General features: G+C 40.2%; 1 protein-coding gene across 3 annotated transcripts in view; it reads right to left on the bottom strand.

The window, feature by feature from the left end:
- GRIA3 (glutamate ionotropic receptor AMPA type subunit 3) overlaps window positions 1–19,423 on the bottom strand; it is a 308,412-nt gene that overhangs the window by 111,863 nt on the left and 177,126 nt on the right. For all 3 annotated transcript variants that reach the window (XM_055564728.1, XM_055564729.1, XM_055564730.1), the window contains one exon: window positions 10,800–10,853. In XM_055564728.1, the coding sequence (XP_055420703.1) occupies window positions 10,800–10,853 (54 nt within the window). The remainder of the gene's footprint in view (window positions 1–10,799; window positions 10,854–19,423) is intronic.

The raw sequence follows: 19,423 nt of genomic DNA, 5'->3' as shown, positions 1-19,423 counted from the left end.
CCACTCCTGAGCTTCTTATTCATTGATCTTTATCATGTGACCTTTTCCAGAAAGTTCCATCCTCACTCCTCCCTGACAGAAACACCAATGGGTAAGACAGTTTTCTCAGTCAGCCATGTCTGAGCAGTTTCATGAGGCCTCCCCACACATGCTAACTACCACTACTCAGGCTTCTTCCAGCACCACAGGCCCAGCTTCCTGTTTATCCTGCATTTCCGACCCTGTCCCCTGAGTCCTGCTGTGAGCAGAAGTAATGCAGTGACCAGATAGCAATACATGTGAATACAGATGGAGTTTTTTTATTCTCACAAAATCCGTGTCTTTAGAAAAAGCGCGTTTGATTACCAATCTAAATATGTGATAAGTAAGTTTACAAGTTTTTACTTTTTAACTCATACCTTTGGTTCAGGACAAAATTAACATTTAAAGTTCTTTAAGCCTTTTTAGTTTGTTTTCACATTTGTTTCAGGCTTTAAGTGCTTCTCCCAAGTACATCTTCCAATAACAACTGCTTTTAAAAGGGCAGAAAATGTGCATTTTCTTATTTAATACATGCATTTAAATGTCAGTTCAGTTCAGTTGCTCAGTTGTGTCTGACTCTTTGCGACCCCATGGACTGTAGCATGCTAGGCTTCTGACTTCAAATCCAATTTCTATACCATGAATTCTGTTTTCCTCACTGAACTTTACCTGCTATTAAACATTATATATCTTAAAATAATATATTTTTACCAAAGACAAAATGTGTTCCAATAGATTTCTTTGAAATTTTGTGGAAAAGGATAACTCATTTTGTTTTCTTTTAGAATGTTCAAGTCGAATTCATGCTGAATGAGATATCAATGAATTTCCAATTTGAACCTTTCTTATACTGTAGAACCCCTTTTTCTGTCTACCCACTAAATTAACTTCCTTATTCCAAGTGCATCTTAAAAAGAATGTGCCCCGAATAAAAATTGTTATAGTCCCTTAAAATCTCTTCCTCTTCCTGTATCCTTTCTTTCAATTAGTGGCACTTTAGGCCAACTGGGTCACTAGGTATGGGGCCCAACCACCTGGTTGTTTTTTTTTTTTTTTTTTAATAAACTCAACAGATGAATGAAGCACAAGTGAGCTTAAGAGCCACTGGCCTAGATCATTGTCTTGGCTTCCTAGCTGGTGCTCCAGTTCTTTACTTTCCCAGTTTATCTTCCTAAATAAATTTATCTTCCTAAAACACCCATTAGAGCATAATACTCCTTTCCCCAAATCACTGCAATGACTCCCTACTTTCTACAGACATATTAACAGCTGAATATCCTGACTTGACCTTCAGGGATTTCCATTATCTGTTATCTTTAGTTCTCTTGGCCTTATCCACACCTTTTCTTTCAATAGGCCTCAAGCTCTCACAGTCTAGCCACATCACGCCCTTCTAAACCTTTGTATTTTTGTTTCCTTTGTCTACAAAGGCCCTCACTTCATCATTTAGAGCTCTGGGTGTCTACTGAAGTTTCACTCGTCAAGCACCATTTCAGTTAGTAAATAATGATGAAGAAACATCTTAAAGTTGCCTCTGTATTCGCTACCAGTTAGTGAGGCCAGTTGTGCCCCTCTTTTGCTAGTTATTCCATAGGCTCTTGCACATCCTAACTGCTTATGGGCTCTTGTCCTCCTTCATTGTTGCATGTCTTCCTGTGCTTTCCATATAATACGTTTATGTATAAACTCCACAATCTTATTGCTAAGTGACTGCAAGATTCCAAATCCCTTGCTGTACTAAGAGGAATTTCTGTTGAGCCCATTTTATTATTTCATAGGGATTTTAATGACTAGATGTGATGATCAGATACTCAAAGATTTTTCTTTGTCTAGACTAGATATCAAATTCTAGTGCTCCTTGCATTTTACCAATTCTGTTTGGTTGAAATTGTATTTTATTTTCTTGTTTTTGTTTTTTGCTCACTGCCATGGTGGTCTCCTTTCCTTTGGTTGGTCCAGTAAATTATGTGCAGAGGGAGAGATTAAAGGAGATGAGAGAAGGTAAAGAACGGTTGGAAGCAATCCTGCTCGCGGGTAGGGCAAGTTGAAACTCGACTTTCTCACTTCCTATGTTCTAAGTATATGTACACTTGACTATTTGCCTCTGTGCAACAAAGGCAAGGTTTGTTGGAAATATGAATATCATCTCCAGAAGTTAGATTTGTAAGCTTTGCTATATTTCATCAGTTGCATTGCTTCTCAATCACATCACACCTTTATGAGCCAGTGCACTGTTGCCCACACCTGAATCCAACAGTATAAAACCAACCATGACCTCTGTGCCTAATTCAGGGCTTGTAAGCTGTTGGTACAGAGAAGGCGATGGCACTCCACTCCAGTACTCTTGTCTGGAGAATCCCATGGACGGAGGAGCCTGGTAGGCTGCAGTCCATGGGGTCGCTAAGAGTTGGACACGACTGAGCGACTTCACTTTCGCTTTTCACTTTCATGCATTGGAGAAGGAAATGGCAACCCACTCCAGTGTTCTTGCCTGGAGAATCCCTGGGACAGCGGAGCCTGGTGGGCTACCGTCTATGGGGTTGCACAGAGTCGGACACGACTGAAGTGACTTAGCAGCAGCAGCAGCAGCAGAAGCTATTGGTATGTTTACTAATTCTCCAAGGTCATCTTTTACAAAGACATTAGTTCCACAACTGACATCCAAACACAGAGTGTCCCTGATTTGAGAATAACCAGACAACTCAGTCTTCCAAAGATTCAAATGACTCTGGTATTATCCTGTCTCCCTTGATTTATTCATGTAATACTGCAACTCACTTTCCTTCTGGTAGTGTAGATAATTAGGATTTGGAAATAAATATATTCAAGGCTTACTTTTAGAGTACCTCATTTTAAGATATTACGCGAAGATTTCCTTTATGCAATGTTATTGTTAGGGCACATTTTGTACAGAGAGGAAAGCAGAGACAAGATAAATTGGGTGACTTTCATTGAGTTGATGGTAGATTATTGGTGAGAAATGAGAAAGGTGGCTTGCCTATAGGAAAGATAAAAGCAGTAGAATGAAGGGTGGAAGGCTGCCAAGGACAAGCATCTATCTCACAATTTGGATGAAGGCTGGCTGTGCCTTTAGTGCCATCTGAATTGTTCATCTGGGTGATGCTTTGATAGGGAAATGAATACTTGTGGTGACTCAAGTTATCAGATTGCTAATGAGAGACACAAGTCTTTTTCTAGAAGCAGACACATCCTCCTGAGAAGGTGTAATGTATGGAGTTAAAGATTACACCACATAAATTAGCACTTGATTACAGGTTGCTTGTATTGTTCACTCCCTGTTTTATTCTCTAATCCAATCAACAAACATACTTTGAAACCTAAGTGCTATCTGTTGGTACAATGGTGAGCCATATCAAAATTAGTCTCTATCCTCACAATGCTTTAGTCCAGTGGGAGTTATTTGTATACAAATAATTATGAGTTGACATAAGTGCAGTTAGTGGGAAAAATAGCCACTGATCTCTCTCTCTTTTTAAATTGGGTTGTCCAAAATGTTCATTTGGTTTTTTTTTCTTCTGCAAGTATGTGTAGACTGATGCTGGTCTGATGTTTGTTACCAGTCTGAGATGATAGAAGGAAAGAAATTGAGTGTAAGCCTTTATAACAATTTGCCAGGGTAATATGGCTGTTGAATCTAATACTAAATAATTGTGCATTATTTTATATGTCTTGTTTATTTTATGTTTTTTAGTCATTTATTTTTGTTGTGCTTTTATTGTGTGAGTATTTGGGGGGAAATCTGGCCTTTCTTTACTGATAGTTTGAGAAATACTGTTTTAGAGGATATGATGTGGGGGGCCTGGGGGAGAAAATAGAATTCTTTCAATGTATCTTGCGAGAACATTGAGTAGGAAGTGATCTTTCCTTGTTAATTTCAGGGGGAGGAAGGGATGACTATAATGGAGGTGTTTTTGGACAGGGGAAATGAGAGTTTCAAAGTTGGCTACTTCAAGCTGACAACTGCCTGTGCCTTTCTAAACGCACAGTAGGACATTGGACCCCTGCCCAGTCCTGGTTCCTCATTCCCTTGATACTCTGCTGCGTCCTGTCTCCATTTGGAGAAGAACATCAATCCTGTACCACCAGAGCGCTTGTGTACCCAGGGTAGGTGACCGGGCTCCTGGCACTGGGGACCGGAGGGAGCTCAAGCCCACCTCCCTTGCCTGCAAGGCCAGGCTCCAGCCGAGTGAGCTCTGTGTTTACATGCCATCTGCTGAGGTGTCAGTGATCACAACACGTGACTTTGAACATTTGAATTTTTTATTTAGAACATTAAAAATGGAAGAACAAAAGAAGGGAAAGAGTAGAGAACAGAACAAGAAGGCCTGGGAGGGGAAGGGAGCAGAAGGGAACAGTTGTTACTGGCAAGCAAAACAGCATGACTCAAGTCTCATTCAAAATTGTTTTCTCTTTAAACAAAGTGGGCCCCTCTCTGTTTCAGCTACATCCCAAGATCTGGTAAGCTGCAGAGTTCACTTGTTTGAGCTTAGGTTACTCCTGGATTCCTCTTTGGGGTTCAATTTTTTGAATAATGCTTATGCCTTAGTAAAATTTTAGAAAAATTAGATACAGTCTAGTAATCCCCATCATTATTTCCTGGCAGACTAATCATATGAATGGGGCAGATGGGGAAGGAAAGAGAGAAGAGAGAGCAAGAGAAAGGGGGGGATGAGAAAGCAGGGGAGAGGACTGTGTGTGTGTGAGAGAGAGAGGGAAAGAGAAGAGGGCAGAGGAGGGGAGGGAGGGAGAGAGAGAATGAATAAGAAATGAATGTGTCAGGGGGCACTGATAGAGATGCTGTCCTTGTTTTTTTTCAGCCTTTTTCTTTCTGATTACTTCACCCTCATAAATTTATAGTTTATACATCATTCATATACATGTATGTCTTGCAAATGTTCTTTTGTGACCTTCGTGAGGCTGTCCTTCTGTCTCACTGAGATGCTTGAATGGGTAAAATGAGAAGAGCAAGGTGCTCTTGGTAAAGAGTCTGACCAATGTGGATTGGAAACCTAGCTTGGTAATGGATTTGCTGGGAGACTCTGGACAAATCATGTGTCTTTTCAGAGGCCATTTCCCAATCTCTGAAAAGCTTGGGGAAGTGAGTAGGTAAGAAGGCTCTTCTCACTGGAGAGATTAAAGAGAAAGTCTACATAAAACAGGTAGCACAGCAGGATGGAATCTCAGATAGATTCCTTTCCCCTTTCTCCCCTGGCACAATGGCTAACTTCATCTCCTGCTCCTATGGCCCCTTACCACTTGCAACTGACACTGCATTACTTGCTCCTGTATGGCCCCCAACTGCCCCCAACCCTGGGATCAGTCTCAGCCTAGGCAAGGAAACTGTCGCGTCTTCTAAGGTTGAGTTAACTGGTGCAGGACTCACTGAGTCCTACTATGGCTCAGTCTCACAGGGGCACCTCAGATGCTTGGAGATTTTTGTTTTATTTTGGGGGCTGGGTATTGAATATCTGTTGTTGGACCATCTCAACCCAGATCCAGTTTGTGTGGTGTGTGTGTGTGTGTGTAAGAACTGTTAGACAGCTTTGATGGAACCTTCAGAGCTGCAGCTCTGTTTAGATTGTAGCTAAGGGCACTCAACACCTCTCTTGGCTTTTGCCCACTTGGACTGACTTGAAGTCTGCCTGGTGACTTGATATTCCAAGGCTAATGATGTACTGGTTGTGCTCCCCCACTTACATTCTCAGGGTCTACCCAGCTGCTGTGCCTAAACTCCTGGCTTTCCCTGGTCCAAACAGACCCTTTAGGAGGGAAGAAATGAGGAGCTGGAAGTCACCTTGGCATGTTTTTCAAATTTTAGTCTCTAATATACCACCTTTGGGGGCTTCCCTGGTGGCTCAGTTGGTAAAGAATCTGCCTGCAATGCCGAAGACCTGGGTTCAATCCCTGGGTCAGGAAGATCCTCTGGAGAAGGAAATGGGAACTCACCCAAGTAATCTTGCTTGTGAAATCCCATGGACAAAGAAGCCTGGTGGGCTACAGTCCAGGGGGTCGCAAAGAATCAGACACGACTTAGCGACTAAACCACCATACCACCTTTACAGTTTTTTCCCAAATAAGTGGATCATCTGAACTATTATTTACCTCATATATTTTCCTTATGTTGACTAAGTTTTTTAACCTAAATACCTAATTTAGCCTCACACAATTGACAGGAGAGTGAATCTTTTTCTAATACACACTTAATATAGATGCAAAACCAATCAGTCTAAGAAGTTTGCTATATACTACCTAAAATCGTCACATGTACAAATATACTTTGGAGAACCTTGATCTGGTCTATTTGTTCATTTTATAGATGAACCAGGTTCAAAGAGGTTTCATTGTCACAGGCTATTCAGATCAGTTCTTGGGACTCAAACCTTCCTCCGAGCTCCTGGTCTAGTGCTTTCCCCCCGCCCCCCATTATACCTAGGTTAGTCTAGGGTTCTGCACACTATTATTGATATATATGAAACAAATCACAATACTCAACATGCCTGGGAATGCAGTGGAAAGGATCCTGATCCAGGACCTTGCCATGAAAGAAAGAGACGTTGCTTGACTGACAAATTGTATACATGCTGGTTACCTCTGGTACTAAAGTAGAGAAACATTTCCACCATAAGAAGAGTTCTGGAAGAGGAAATAACAATCAGATGAACTTACTTGCAAAGCAGAAATAGAGACATAGATATAGAGAACAAACATGTGAACACCAAGAGGGGAAGGGAGGGCAGGATGAATTGAAAGATTGAGATTGACATATAAACACTACTATGTATAAAATCGGGCTTCCCTGGTGGCTCAGATGGTAAAGAATCTGCCTGCAGTGTAGGAGACCCAGGTTCGACCCCTGGGTGGGGAAGATCCCCTGGAGAAGGAAATGGCAAACCACTCCAGTATCTTTGCCTGGAAAATCCCATGGACAGAGGAGCCTGGCGGGCTGCAGTCCATGGAATCGCAAAGCATCAGGCACGACTGAGTGACTAACACTTTCACTTCTACTTTCATGTATAAAATAGGGGCTCCTCTGGTGGCTCAGATGGTAAAGAATCTGCCTGTAATGTGGGAAACCCAGGTTCAATCCTTAGGTCAGGAAGATCCCCTGGAGAAGGGAGCCAGTATTCTTGCCTGGAGAATTCCATGGACAGAGGAGCCTGGCAGGTAACAGTCCATGGGGTTGCAACGAATCAGACGTGACTGTGTGACTAACACTTTCACGTTCATGTATAAAATAGACCACTAAGGAGAACCTACTGTATACCACAGGGAACTCTATGCTCTGTGGTGACCTAAATTGGAAGGAAATTAAAAAAAGAGGAGATACATGTTTATGTATAATTGATTCACTTTGCTGTATAGCAGAAACTAACATAACATTGTAGAGCAACCATACTCCATTAAAATTTTTTAAAAAAGAAATGATACCACCAACTGATACAGAATTTGTAAGAGACTTACTCGTTTGTTATTGGCATGTCCAACTTCTGCCCTGACCAGATCACGTCTCTGGCCAATGCTCTGAAATCTTTCGTTTCTTCCAGGGATTCCAACAAGTTAGTTTTTGCATCCTTTTGTTCATTCTGAAATGTACACCTTGACCTGTGACCTTGACCTTGACTTGAAGCAATCACAGAATATCCAAGTCTTCTCATTTTAGGATTGCTACCAGGAAAGGTCCATGTAAAAGCACATGGAAGTCTTTGCCAGATAGATAGGACCCGGTAGCAAAGGGGATGTTTGGAGCTCTGGAGCAGGTGGTTCCAGAAAGCTTAGGCAGGCAGTGTGAGTGTTTTTGACTTTGCATTTGTAGAAGAAGGCAGTGCTTCTGAATAGTTGTTGCTCCAAGATTCAGACAAGAACCTGTTCCCTTGTGTGTGTCCTCAACTTTTGTTCAGCTGGCTCATCTTGAAAGGAAACACCTTCTTAGCTCCACTTACCCGTTTTTGATTATTTAAATGATGTCTAAATTGTTATGGTTTGCTGTGTGTTTATATGTATATGTGTCTTTGGGGTATTTTTATCTGCTTAAAAAATCTGGTAACCACAGAAGAGATAATGCATCTCATATTTTATCAGAGATGAGTAACAATTCCTATCTGTATTGACCATATGAAATTTAATATAGAGAACAGGAGCTTATGGAAACACGTGGCTCGGTGTAAATGGAAAGAAGGTCACTAGAGGAAGAGAAGGAGTGGCTGCTGAAAGTATGGCAAACAAATTCATGTTTTCATCATCCAGACTGACATGACACTATATATTCCATTCTTTCTGAGGAAATGGACTTTGCTTATTCCTATAGTAGGCATCCTTCCATGGTTGCACAATTTTGAGATCTGTAGTAGGCACCCAGCTGACCATTCTTCTCCCCAGCCTTGTCCTAATGATTCTCTCTTGCTGTTCTGTCACTCCATACTCTTTCCCTTCCATCAGGTCTGGTTCTCCAAATGGAAACCAAAGTGCTGAAGGATTGTCAGTAGGATTAGGGAAGCCCAGTTAGAATCCAGGATGGGCAAGGTCTTTGAGATCATCTGGTCACCTTCTGCCAACTGAGACAGTCATTGATGTGCTTGGTTCAGGCTCAGATCTTTTAACACAGAAACTGCCTCCAGGCCTTGAGTTGGCTAACAGTCTCCAGCTTCAGGTGCCTTCAGGATTTGCCTCAGTTCTCAAGCAAGAGGTGTGTGCTTCCCAGACAGCTGCCAGCCAATGGCTGAGCAAGGTTGGGGGACAATGGCTTGCCATTTAGGGGCAGCATGGGGGAGCTCCCTGTTGTGCTATCCCATGGTCTGAAGATTTTTTTTTATGAAACTTCCTTCCTTCGCTGGTATCAGACCTGTGTTGTGTTCTTCTCTCTTTTATTTTTCACATGTATTATTCCCAATAAATTGTCTTGTACCTCCACTTATATGTTGGTATCTGCTTCCAAAGGACCCAACCAATACATCAATGAACTCCCCACTCCCATCTGAGTTTTATAGCAAGGAAACCGAGGTCGTCAAAGGTGAAGTGACCTACTTAACGTCCCATAGCTAGCTAGTAGCCAAGTCAGTATGACAGTCCAAACTTTCTGACCCCTAATTCAATGCTCTTCCCCAAACTTCAGTCATGCATGTAGCACTACAACTGCATACACTCTAAACAGATTTTGCTGTATCTGTTTACAGCAACATGCTATTGTTTACTTGATACATTTGACAGATAAAAATTTATTTCCTTTGTTGTTAAATCTCTAACCCTGTACGAAGTAACACCATCCATAAAATTTGGATTTTGATGTGCTAGTTTTATGGTTTTCTAATGCATAGTAAATAAACACATTGACCATTATAATAAAAAAAGTTTGTGTGTGCAATATCTAAAGTCATCTCATGTACCATCAGTGATGAGTGAACCCTAGGCAGAAGAGAGGAGAAAGGGGGAGGGAAGAAGAAAGAACGAGAGGAAGGAAGGAAGGAGAGAAAGCAAAATACTTATGGGTGGGGAAGCAATGGTAAAATCCATCAGTAAGTGCCTCAGGTACCTTCCTGTAACTTCCATGTTTCCTGCCAAGCCCTGGTCTAACCCTCAGTGAGTCAACAAACATCCTTTACTTATCAGTTACCTAAAAACAAATTGGATGTACTCAGATGTAAATTAAGAATCAAGATTTCTCCTCCCAAAAGAATCAATCCGTTTATCCCTACAATAGACTGAAGTGCTCCACTTTGAGCAATTTATTGGAGAAGATGCATGCAACATTTCAAAGCAGTAGCTCTAATCTTCATCTTACGAAGTGTTTGAGTGCACACACTTCTTAAGAAGAAGGTTTAAGTAACATTTTCTTACCCATTAAAAAAAGTCATTATTAAAACAAAATAAGATATTTTTCTTCGATTTAAGAAATCTAAGAATATAATTACAATAATTTCTCACCTTTGTTTCTGTTCTTTTGGTTTAAGAGCTCTGTAACGATTCTCTTGTGCTAATGAAATAAATTTGGGGATAGAACTCATATTATGTAATAATTTAATAGATTCTTAGTATCAGTGATAATTTAGCATTCCTCTTTCATTTCAGGAAGATAGTATTATTCAGAAGCACTGCCAAACAGATATTACCGATTTAGAACCCATTTTATAATTCCTAAACCAATTGTCCTTTCAGAGAAAAAAGAGCTATAAACCAACCTTAATGAAATACTAATTTCTAGAATGTCACAAAGTTTAAAGGCATGGGGACTTTGAAGTTAAAGATTCAAGTTGGATTTTACTATACTTAGAAAGTTGGCTATACCCTTTGACAAGATCACTGAGTGTTCCTTGTTCAAGCCTACTTTTTCACATCTGGTTTGAAAAGATTTGGAAGTGGACTGTTTCTAGAAAGACAAATCCAGTACAAATGTACACATACGCTTGGATTAATTGGGGGAAAGAGTCTGTTTCTTGTATCCTGTGTGCCTTGTTTTACATTTCAAACCTGATTAAAATGGTTGACATTTCAAATCCAAGTTAAATTTAAGAATAATCAGTGAAGAATCATATCAAATTATTATTTTTTTAAATGAGGAGAGAATATAAGCTTCACAGCTAAAACAGAGAGAGCATAATTGAGAACAGGCTATTGCATTCAGGTTTTTATATTTATGGACTCATTTCTCCAAGTGTCTAAAAAACACACTAGGCTTCTCTCATATTTCTTTTTGAGATAATTACAGGGGACACAAACTAAACAGGATATAATGCCCTGGAAAACTTGAACTCTGCTGTTCTTACCAGGTTAGCAAGCATGTAGTGGTAACCTCTTGAATGTTTCCCCAGGATCACAACCTGCAGAAATAAAAGATAATAAATATCGTTTACTCAAGGACATTTTTCAATTGCACAGTCATTAGGATGGCTACAGCAAATTATTTTAAATAATCGACAAAGTGTTCGGTCTTTTATCCACAGTAAATCATAGTGAATTGGGCCAGATTGCTTTTTGTTGCATTTTCCTTTCAGGCAGAAGATAACAGGACGAACTGCTAATATGAAAGTTAAAAATGTCAACAACAGGGGCAAAAGAAGCTGTCTAAACTTCCAGGTCAGTAGCATCAATGTCACTTAAAATAGATGGCAAAAGTGATGAAGCTGAGGAGCCCTCACCCGTGAACTAGATTTCTCTACTTAGCTGCTGAGCCAGAAAATGGGCTGAACTTTGTATACAAATTAGAAAATAGAATGTATGGTACATTTTCCTTTCTTTATCTGGAATGCTTAGGGAATAGAACACACAAAGAATGGGGTTAATGGGATTTTCAGGTTAATCGAGGTTGCTTTGGCTTATTGAAAACTTTTCTAGCAGAAGTGATTTGAGGGGGAAAAAAACTTTCCTAAAATGCATGCCTGCCTTTTCCTACCTTAATATGAAAGACTTGTGAACATCTGTACGTCTTTTGGTGCTGTGACACCCTAGGCTGTGGGGCAGGGGACTTTTCCCCTAGGGGACCTCTGGCGATGCCTGGAGACATTTGGTTGTCCAATCTGGGAGGGCTGACAGTGCACAGGGCAGCCCCCACAACAAAGAATTATCCAGCCAGTAGCGATTCCCTGGTGGCTCAGATGGTAAAGCATCTGCCTGCAGTGAGGGAGACCCGGGTTCGATCCCTGGGTCGGGAAGATCCCCCGAAGAAGGAAATGGCAACCCACTCCAGTACTCTTGCCTAGGAAATTCCATGGATGGAGGGGCCTGGTGGGCTACAGTCCATGGGGTCACGAAGAGTCGGGCACGGCTTCACGAAGTGTCAGTAGTGCTGAGGCTGAGAAGCCATGCCTTAAGGTCATCACGGTTAGCCTAATTTTCATGAGAAACACTGTATCAGCACCAAGTTTTACAGTTCACACAGTGCATTTTTATTATCTGAAAACATATAGGTGGATTGAATACTTTCCAACTAAAGGTATCGGTTGGAAGTTGGAAGTTTTTGACAAAATACCTGACATAAGCTTATTTCCTTACAGTTAAGTACAGGAAAAATCCTGGTTAATTTAGGATTTTATAAAATGTCATTTTATTGAGGACTGACTATGTGCAGAGTAGTATATGGGAATGGGAACAGGGCGGGGGATAAAATAGAGGTTAAAGACACTTCCAGAGGCAGAACCAGGTTTTACAGAAGCTTGAAGCTAATTTCACTTTACGAGCCCTCTTCTAGCAAAATAACACAAAAGTATGAATATCGTATTTGGAACTTGTGCAAATAAAAGGCCATTAAACTTCATCATACGTTCCTCTATGGACACAGCTGTCAAGGGTCTAAGAACAATTGGAGAAAACAACAACATTGTGTACATCTCAGACCAGAACTACATATAAAGGGCCGCTATGATAATATTAAAACTAGCTACCCTTAACTGAGTGCCTAGTATATGTAAGCACTATGCTAGGTGCTGTATTCCCTGGAACAATTTAACAGCTTAAGTACCACTGGTTTCATTTTGAGATGAGGAATCTCAACCAAAGAGAATTTTTGTAATTTACCCAAGGCCATATAGCTAAGAAATACTAAAGCTGGACTTAGAACATAGGTCTGTGTACCTCCAGAACCCACTCTTGGCAGTACATTACATGGTTTCTTAATATGTGCTAAATGTCAAATGTCAATAATGACTTTATGTTCTTGGAGAAGAGGACGAAGAGACATCCACAGTCTGCTGGGAGGGATAGAGGAATGGAAACACACGTGTAAATAGCATGCTTATTTTCAGTCATTTCAAGTCCAGAGAAGGAGAGAGCTGATTTCAATTAATTTAAAATATAAGCCACATATCTAACTGATTATTTATGGAGGGAATGAAAGGTTAATGATTGTCTTGAGGAGGTGATTTCTCACACCGCCATGACATAAAATGAGCTGTTAGGTATCTGCTGGGATGTATTCTTCAGTGTCCGCTGGCAAAAAACGTCCTTCTTGGTGACATCTGTTAACTTTTGATGGCAAGTTGGGACCATACATTTGCTGAATTTTTAATTCCCTGACAACCCTCAACACAATAAAATCAGGGGTGTTTGAGTTCTGTTAGAAAAATGAGTCAGATTCCTGAGACATTTGGGAGAGCTTGGAGAGAAATAAAGAAGTGAGCCCAAAGGAAACAGAGTAAGTCTGTCTTGCCAGACGCAGGCTTTAGTCTCCTTTGGAGAATCAGGAAGACAAGAGGGAGCCAGAGAAAACATAAGTATTGTTAGATGAGTCCCCTCAAAGAGAAGCCAGGTGCCCAACCTTGTCACGTACTCAGCTTGATTAGAGGCAAATCACTTTCTCCAGCCTCCATCACCTTATCTGTAATCTTGGACCAGGAGCCTGGCCTTTCCTATCTCAGCAGTATTGTCAGGATCAAACTGAATAACATCTGTAAAAGGATTTGGGATGTGCCTCATGTAATAATGTGGGGTTAAATAACTGGAGAGGGGTCATTTACTAAGATATTGTTTCTGTTTCAGAAAAGCTTGAAGCTATTAGAATACCCACTTTAACCCATGCCCAGATGGTCTGTGTCAAACAAACTCACTTATTTGAACTAGCTCTCTCACAGTACTGCTTAAACTGGAAGAGATGGGAAAGTTATCTAAAGATAGGAACCTTTAGGTGTCACAGAGACTTAAAGGCTGTAATTATTTCTTCATCTTTACTTTCAGTGCCTTCTTCACTCTTAGTTAACTTACAGTTCCTACCAATCTTGGTTTTCCAGTTCACAGTAAATGAAAAGCTACAGATTGAAGGAGGTGTCTATGGAGAGAGGGGAGTGATGTTAGAATGAGGTACATTGGCAGCAGAGGAAGTGATGGACTGATTTAAAGAGGAAGGAGGAATCCAGGGAAAAAAAATAGATGACATTATACTACAGTATAATCATGGATGTTCATCCTGAGTGCCTGAGTCATCAGGGTATGGCTTGTTGTGTTCAGTAATTTCTGCTGAAAAACCTGGGGAAATTAGAATACATTTTAGGGAAGGTTTCCATCAGAAATGCTCAAATTCCCAATACCTAAGATAATACATTTCAATTATCTCAAGATCTTACGTAGGACAGCAACAATCCTATGGATGTGAGCTAAGTGAGGCCTCACTGCCAAAAGTGTCATGTTTTGCTCTTGGTCTTTCCTTTTTTTGAATTTTTGGTGCAGGGCTTGTGGGAAGAAGGGTGGGATGGAAGGCTTGTGTGTAATACTGTGCACAAATGAACTAGTTAATGACAGTGGTTCTTGTTCAGTTAGTCTTAAATCTTTCTTCTTTCCATCTGTTACAAATGAACAAGGCATAAATTGTACCCTCAGTTCCTTAATGACTCTGGTAACCAAGAGAATATTCAACTTTGCTTTTATAGCAATTATAATCGCTCTTCCTGAATTAGTTTCAGAACTTCAAGTATAAAAGCCATTTTACAGTCTACTGTGAAATTTCAGGAGGAAATACCCAATTCCCAAATCCATGTTGTGTATTCGCTGTGCCTTTCTAAGATTTGTTGAAGAAGATGGATGGCTTGATGTGATGGCAGATATGATCTATGCAAGAAGGGAACAAGATAAAATTCATTGTTTTAAGGAGATTTATTTTTATGCCCACAAATAGGACCTGAAAGAAAAAAGTGCCACAACCCTCATTCAGTGAGACTTAGACAATAGTTTTATTCACAGAAGAAAAAGCTCTTATATACAAACTCACTGAACCATGCATGTAGCAGAGCATTAAATTATTTGTTACAGAAGTCAGTGAATCATAGTCGACCTACTGGGGGGAGACGTCCCCTTGTTGACACCCCCATCCACTTCTCTGTGAAATTGGGGGCTGGGTATTATTGAGCAGCTAAAAATAATTCAGAAAATGTTGAGTTGCTTTTCTAGAGGCCCTTTCTTTTCCAATTTAATGCTTAATCTGCATAATTTTAGAAATTTGAAGTTAAATTGCTCCATAAGACTACTTGAGAGAGGCCCACAGACCCTTTGGGAGCAAAAGCATCTGTTTTTCTATGCTCACATTAAAAAAAAAGGATGTGTGGAAAGTGTCTATGTTTTTTCCCCTTAGATCCATCTGGTATGCAGATTAAGTTATTTGCAGACCTAAGTATCTCCATGTTTGGGTTTTCTACATCAGTGCCAAAAAAGGATCTATGTATAAAGATTGATCTTACTTTGAGTACAGAACATGCCTTGCTGTTCACCTTAATCTGTTTCTCTTTGATTTAGGTATCCTGAGAATGTTTGGAGGGCTGGGGAGCGAGATGAAGCAGGTTTCTGGTGTTAATTCACCAGATTTACCCATTGTATAGATATTTTCTCTTTAAGAAAAAACTATTAGACCACGTGTGTGTGTGTGTGTGTGTTCAAAGAGAAGACATTTTTTTTCAGTCACCCTCCCTTTTCTGCTTCCTCAGTTACAAGAAGATACTGTTATCCTGTGGCAACCTATCTAATTTCAGCAGATTGAGATTAGAAAAATAATTCTAAAGGAATTAACTTCTGATATATGTAGCAGAAATCAGCCTCAGAATATGCCAGACTTCCCAGAAGAAACCTTCCATCAGATATGATAAAAGCCGTTCATTTTCTTGAATGAAAACCCCAAGCTACTAAATTGCTTTAGTCTTAGTAAACATATATCAGAAGTCAATTTCTTTAGAATTATTTTTCTAATAATCTCAATCTGCACACACTGAATGTCAGGAATTCATATTGCAGGCATCTGACTTGAATAAATGTGCTGGATTAGTGAAGCAGAAAAGAGTCAGTCACCCATACCAGAGTCAGTCCAATGGCGATGGGGAGGGTGTAGACGGAAAAAGAAAGGCTGAAGCTTTTCATAAAGAAGGAAAATGGGAGGATAACCGAGAAATTTCATCAGCGTGTATACTGTCTACAGGGAAAGCTTATGCAGAGAGAAGGCAATTGAATAGGCCATCCAATAAAATGCTAGGATGCGAGGATTAGAGGACAAAGATTTCACCCAAGAACATGTCTTTGGGAAGTTTCACTTTCCAGATTTCAATATTACATTCACTGTGACTGAATAGAATATGTAGAAGATTTAAATAGCAGGAGAGGCAAAGAGAACATACAAATAAGAGGCAATAAAGAGCCACAACTAAGTTACAGGAGCAACAGATCATTCTTGCCTGGAGGACTAAGAGACCATTTCAACACACATTGATCTTGGTGAGAACGCCTCATTGTATTAACCCTAAAACATTATTTCTCAAATTTCATATCCTCAGAAATTTCCTTAACAATTTGTATCTATCCACGTACCACGCTATCATTTTCTTGATATTTATCTCTATAGCTGCTTGTTTACTTAAATTTAGCAGTGTCCAAAGCAATAATATCCATGAAACTACATACAAGAAAATAAATACAACTGTGTGAAAACAAAATCTATTCATCCAGATGTCACTGCAAATCCTCTGGTGTACCATCAGGAGTAGTGGCGAATATTGCCTTAATGCAGCTGTGTCTTTAGGGAAGAGAATACAGACCATATCTTCCTGTCCAGACAAAACAAGTTTTATTTGCCTTATGGTTCAAATCTTAAGAGTATCCCCATCTACTTTCAAAGGGTCATGAGTCTTGTAAGGGAGCAAGATGATGGGCAGTTTGGGAGGTAGCAGATAATGCCCAAGACTGCGTACAAATGACAAATGTGGAAACTTACAAAGGCTTTCCTAAGGCAATTTACTTGTACTGCCCCACCTAGGAAGCCCAGCAGCTTTGATCAGCTAGAGTTCTTGGTCATAGGGCAAATAATAAATACTTAAAACGTCTGGTCTCTTCCATCAGCCTAACTTCCAGTAAAATGATGCATTTCCAAACACTGTGTCTTTTCTTAAAGTATCTATCTCATCTAGAAGACCTTTCACAGCACCCTATTTCTATTTGCAATACTCTAGGCTTTTTTCCCAAGAGGTGAGGTATGGGTGATTTAAACTACTATTCAACCCAGAGTAATACAGCAAGAAAGAATATTAGTTTCTCTTCAACATAGCCATATGTCTGACTTTTGTAGTCTCTGCATTTTGTATCAGCTATCTCCCTAAATCACTGATAACTTATTTTAAACAATATATTTTAAATAGCAGTGTCCTTTATGCATTCTTTTATGAAATTTACTGTCAACTTTTATGTTCACACAACAACTTTTGTTTTAATATTTACAACTTTATGCTATATCAAGTTGTATCTTAATGCATATCAACTTTATGCTATATCAAGTTGTATCTTTTTTCTTTTCTCTGTAGATGTTTTAAAATTGGACCCAAAGCCCTATAATCTTGAATCTCAAGACCTACTTGAAGGACTATACAGGTGGTGAGTAGAAGGCTTGGCAGTGCCACTGGATTCGTTACTTGGATTAAAGAAAAAGGAAAGGCATCATCTGGCATAAGGCTGAGTAGTCATTCCAACATGTGTTTTTTTCCAGCCACAACCACTTGGATATGGGCGGGTTATTGCAAGACTTCCTTCACTGGCCCAGGACCCACACTTTCCCATCTGTAGATATTTATCAGGATCAAGAATTCTAGTATCTCACTTGAAATGATAGAGTTGAAACTTGTAAGAGTCTAAAACTCTTCATAGATGTGATATGAATCACCCTGAAAGCTTACAAGAAGTATTTGTTAAAGATGCTGTTCTAGAAAGAGCTGTGAACCTTGGAGTCAGGTGGTTCTGGATTCAAATCCTACCATTTACTTATTAGCTCCATTACACTGTGCAAAGCCAAACCATGGACGGTTGGGTAGAGTTTTAGACGCCCAGGTTCATCCCAGGATGTAGAGGCCTTTAAGCTTGGAAGGGAGAGGAAGAAACATGGGGTGTGGAAAATGAGATGTTCTCCTTCAAACTCCTTGATTTTGCCTCTGTTAATGCATTTTCTGTCTGTGCAACGCTTCCAACATTTGACGCCCTACTCTGGGAAATTTTCTGATTGCTGAAGGAAGCAAGTAAACATGTCTTCATTTTCAAATAAAAGAAAATATATCTCAGAAACCCAGTGTGCTTCCTGGGCTTTTGGTTTTCAGGATAGTTCCTTACTTGGCAAGTTTCTCTCTCTTCTGGGAGCTGTGTCGTTTAAGTTTATCTCAATTTGCAAATGGATGATAAATGATAGAAGCTTAGTTTCTGGGCTGTAAAATACAGAATTCTAATTTGCAAATGTGTGGTTTGGTCCTTCACTTTCACTATTTGAATTTCCATTCTCTTCCTCATCTGATAGCTCATGCACTTTTGTGATCATGCTGATACAATAAACTATTGGTAGCTTTAAGTTAGCCATGGTGGAAATATTTATTGGTCTGGCCAAAAAGTTAGTTTGAGTTTTTGTAAGATGGTATGCAAAAGCCCAAATGAATTTTTTGGGGTAATCCAATACATCACAGAAATTAGCCAACACTACAAATTAGGACTCCCCCCAGCCTCACCTTGAAAGTCAGTTTACCTGCATACCACTGGACTCAGAAGTACCCAGTGGATGGAAAGGCTGCTTCTCTTAACCACATTTCATTCATTCCTTCTTTCAGTGAACATTTGTTGAAGGCCTGCTCTGTACCGATCCTGGGTCCAGACACTGGGGAGGCAGAGGTCACCAGAACTTGGTGCCTAGCCTGGAGGATCCCACCATTAGAGTAGGAAAGATTGCCAAGTTAAGAGACAGCTATAACCCATCAGGAGAAGTGTGAGAACAGAAATATGTACAGCATACTGAGAATGATTAACTCATAACCTGCTAGAGATAGAAAGGACTTTGTCTCCAACTAAAGAATTTTTTTCCTGTGGTTTTTATAATTGGGAGCCTGACAAACAGGTGACTTAAAGAGAATGCTATTTTGAAAACAAAGAGAGATGTATTTCAGAGGGCGATTTCTCTTGATTTCAGGAGAGTCTTGCTGTTTTACAGTGCTTACACGCTAGAGGGGAGATTTTTATTTGGACCAACTATAGGGATTTGTTGTAATGGTAAGCCAGGGCTGGCTCCATAAGAAATTGTGACTGATATGGTTCACTGGAAAAGCTAAGTTAGAAGGGGTATGCTGCTAAGTCGCTTCAGTCGTATCCAACTCTGTGCGACCCCATAGACGGCAGCCCACCAGGCTCTCCCGTCCCTGGGATTCTCCAGGCAAGAATTCTGGAGTGGGTTGCCATTTCCTCCTCCAATGCATGAAAGTGAAAAGTGAAAAGTGAAGTCGCTCAGTCATGTCCGACTTGTAGCGACCCCATGGACTGCAGCCCACCAGGCTCCTCCATCCATGGGATTTTCCAGGCAAGAGTACTGGAGTGGGGTAAGTGGTTATATAGTAAAGAAAAGGTGATCTGCTAAGGGCATTGCATCCTAGCTTTGCCAAGTCCAAGTTGTGAAACATTAGGCAAA

This window comes from Bubalus kerabau, chromosome X (genome assembly GCF_029407905.1).
Source record: "Bubalus kerabau isolate K-KA32 ecotype Philippines breed swamp buffalo chromosome X, PCC_UOA_SB_1v2, whole genome shotgun sequence".
Taxonomy (NCBI): Eukaryota; Metazoa; Chordata; class Mammalia; order Artiodactyla; family Bovidae; genus Bubalus; species Bubalus kerabau.
The sequence above is the reverse complement of the archived record's forward strand: the minus strand, read 5'-3'. Positions and strand labels throughout refer to the sequence as shown.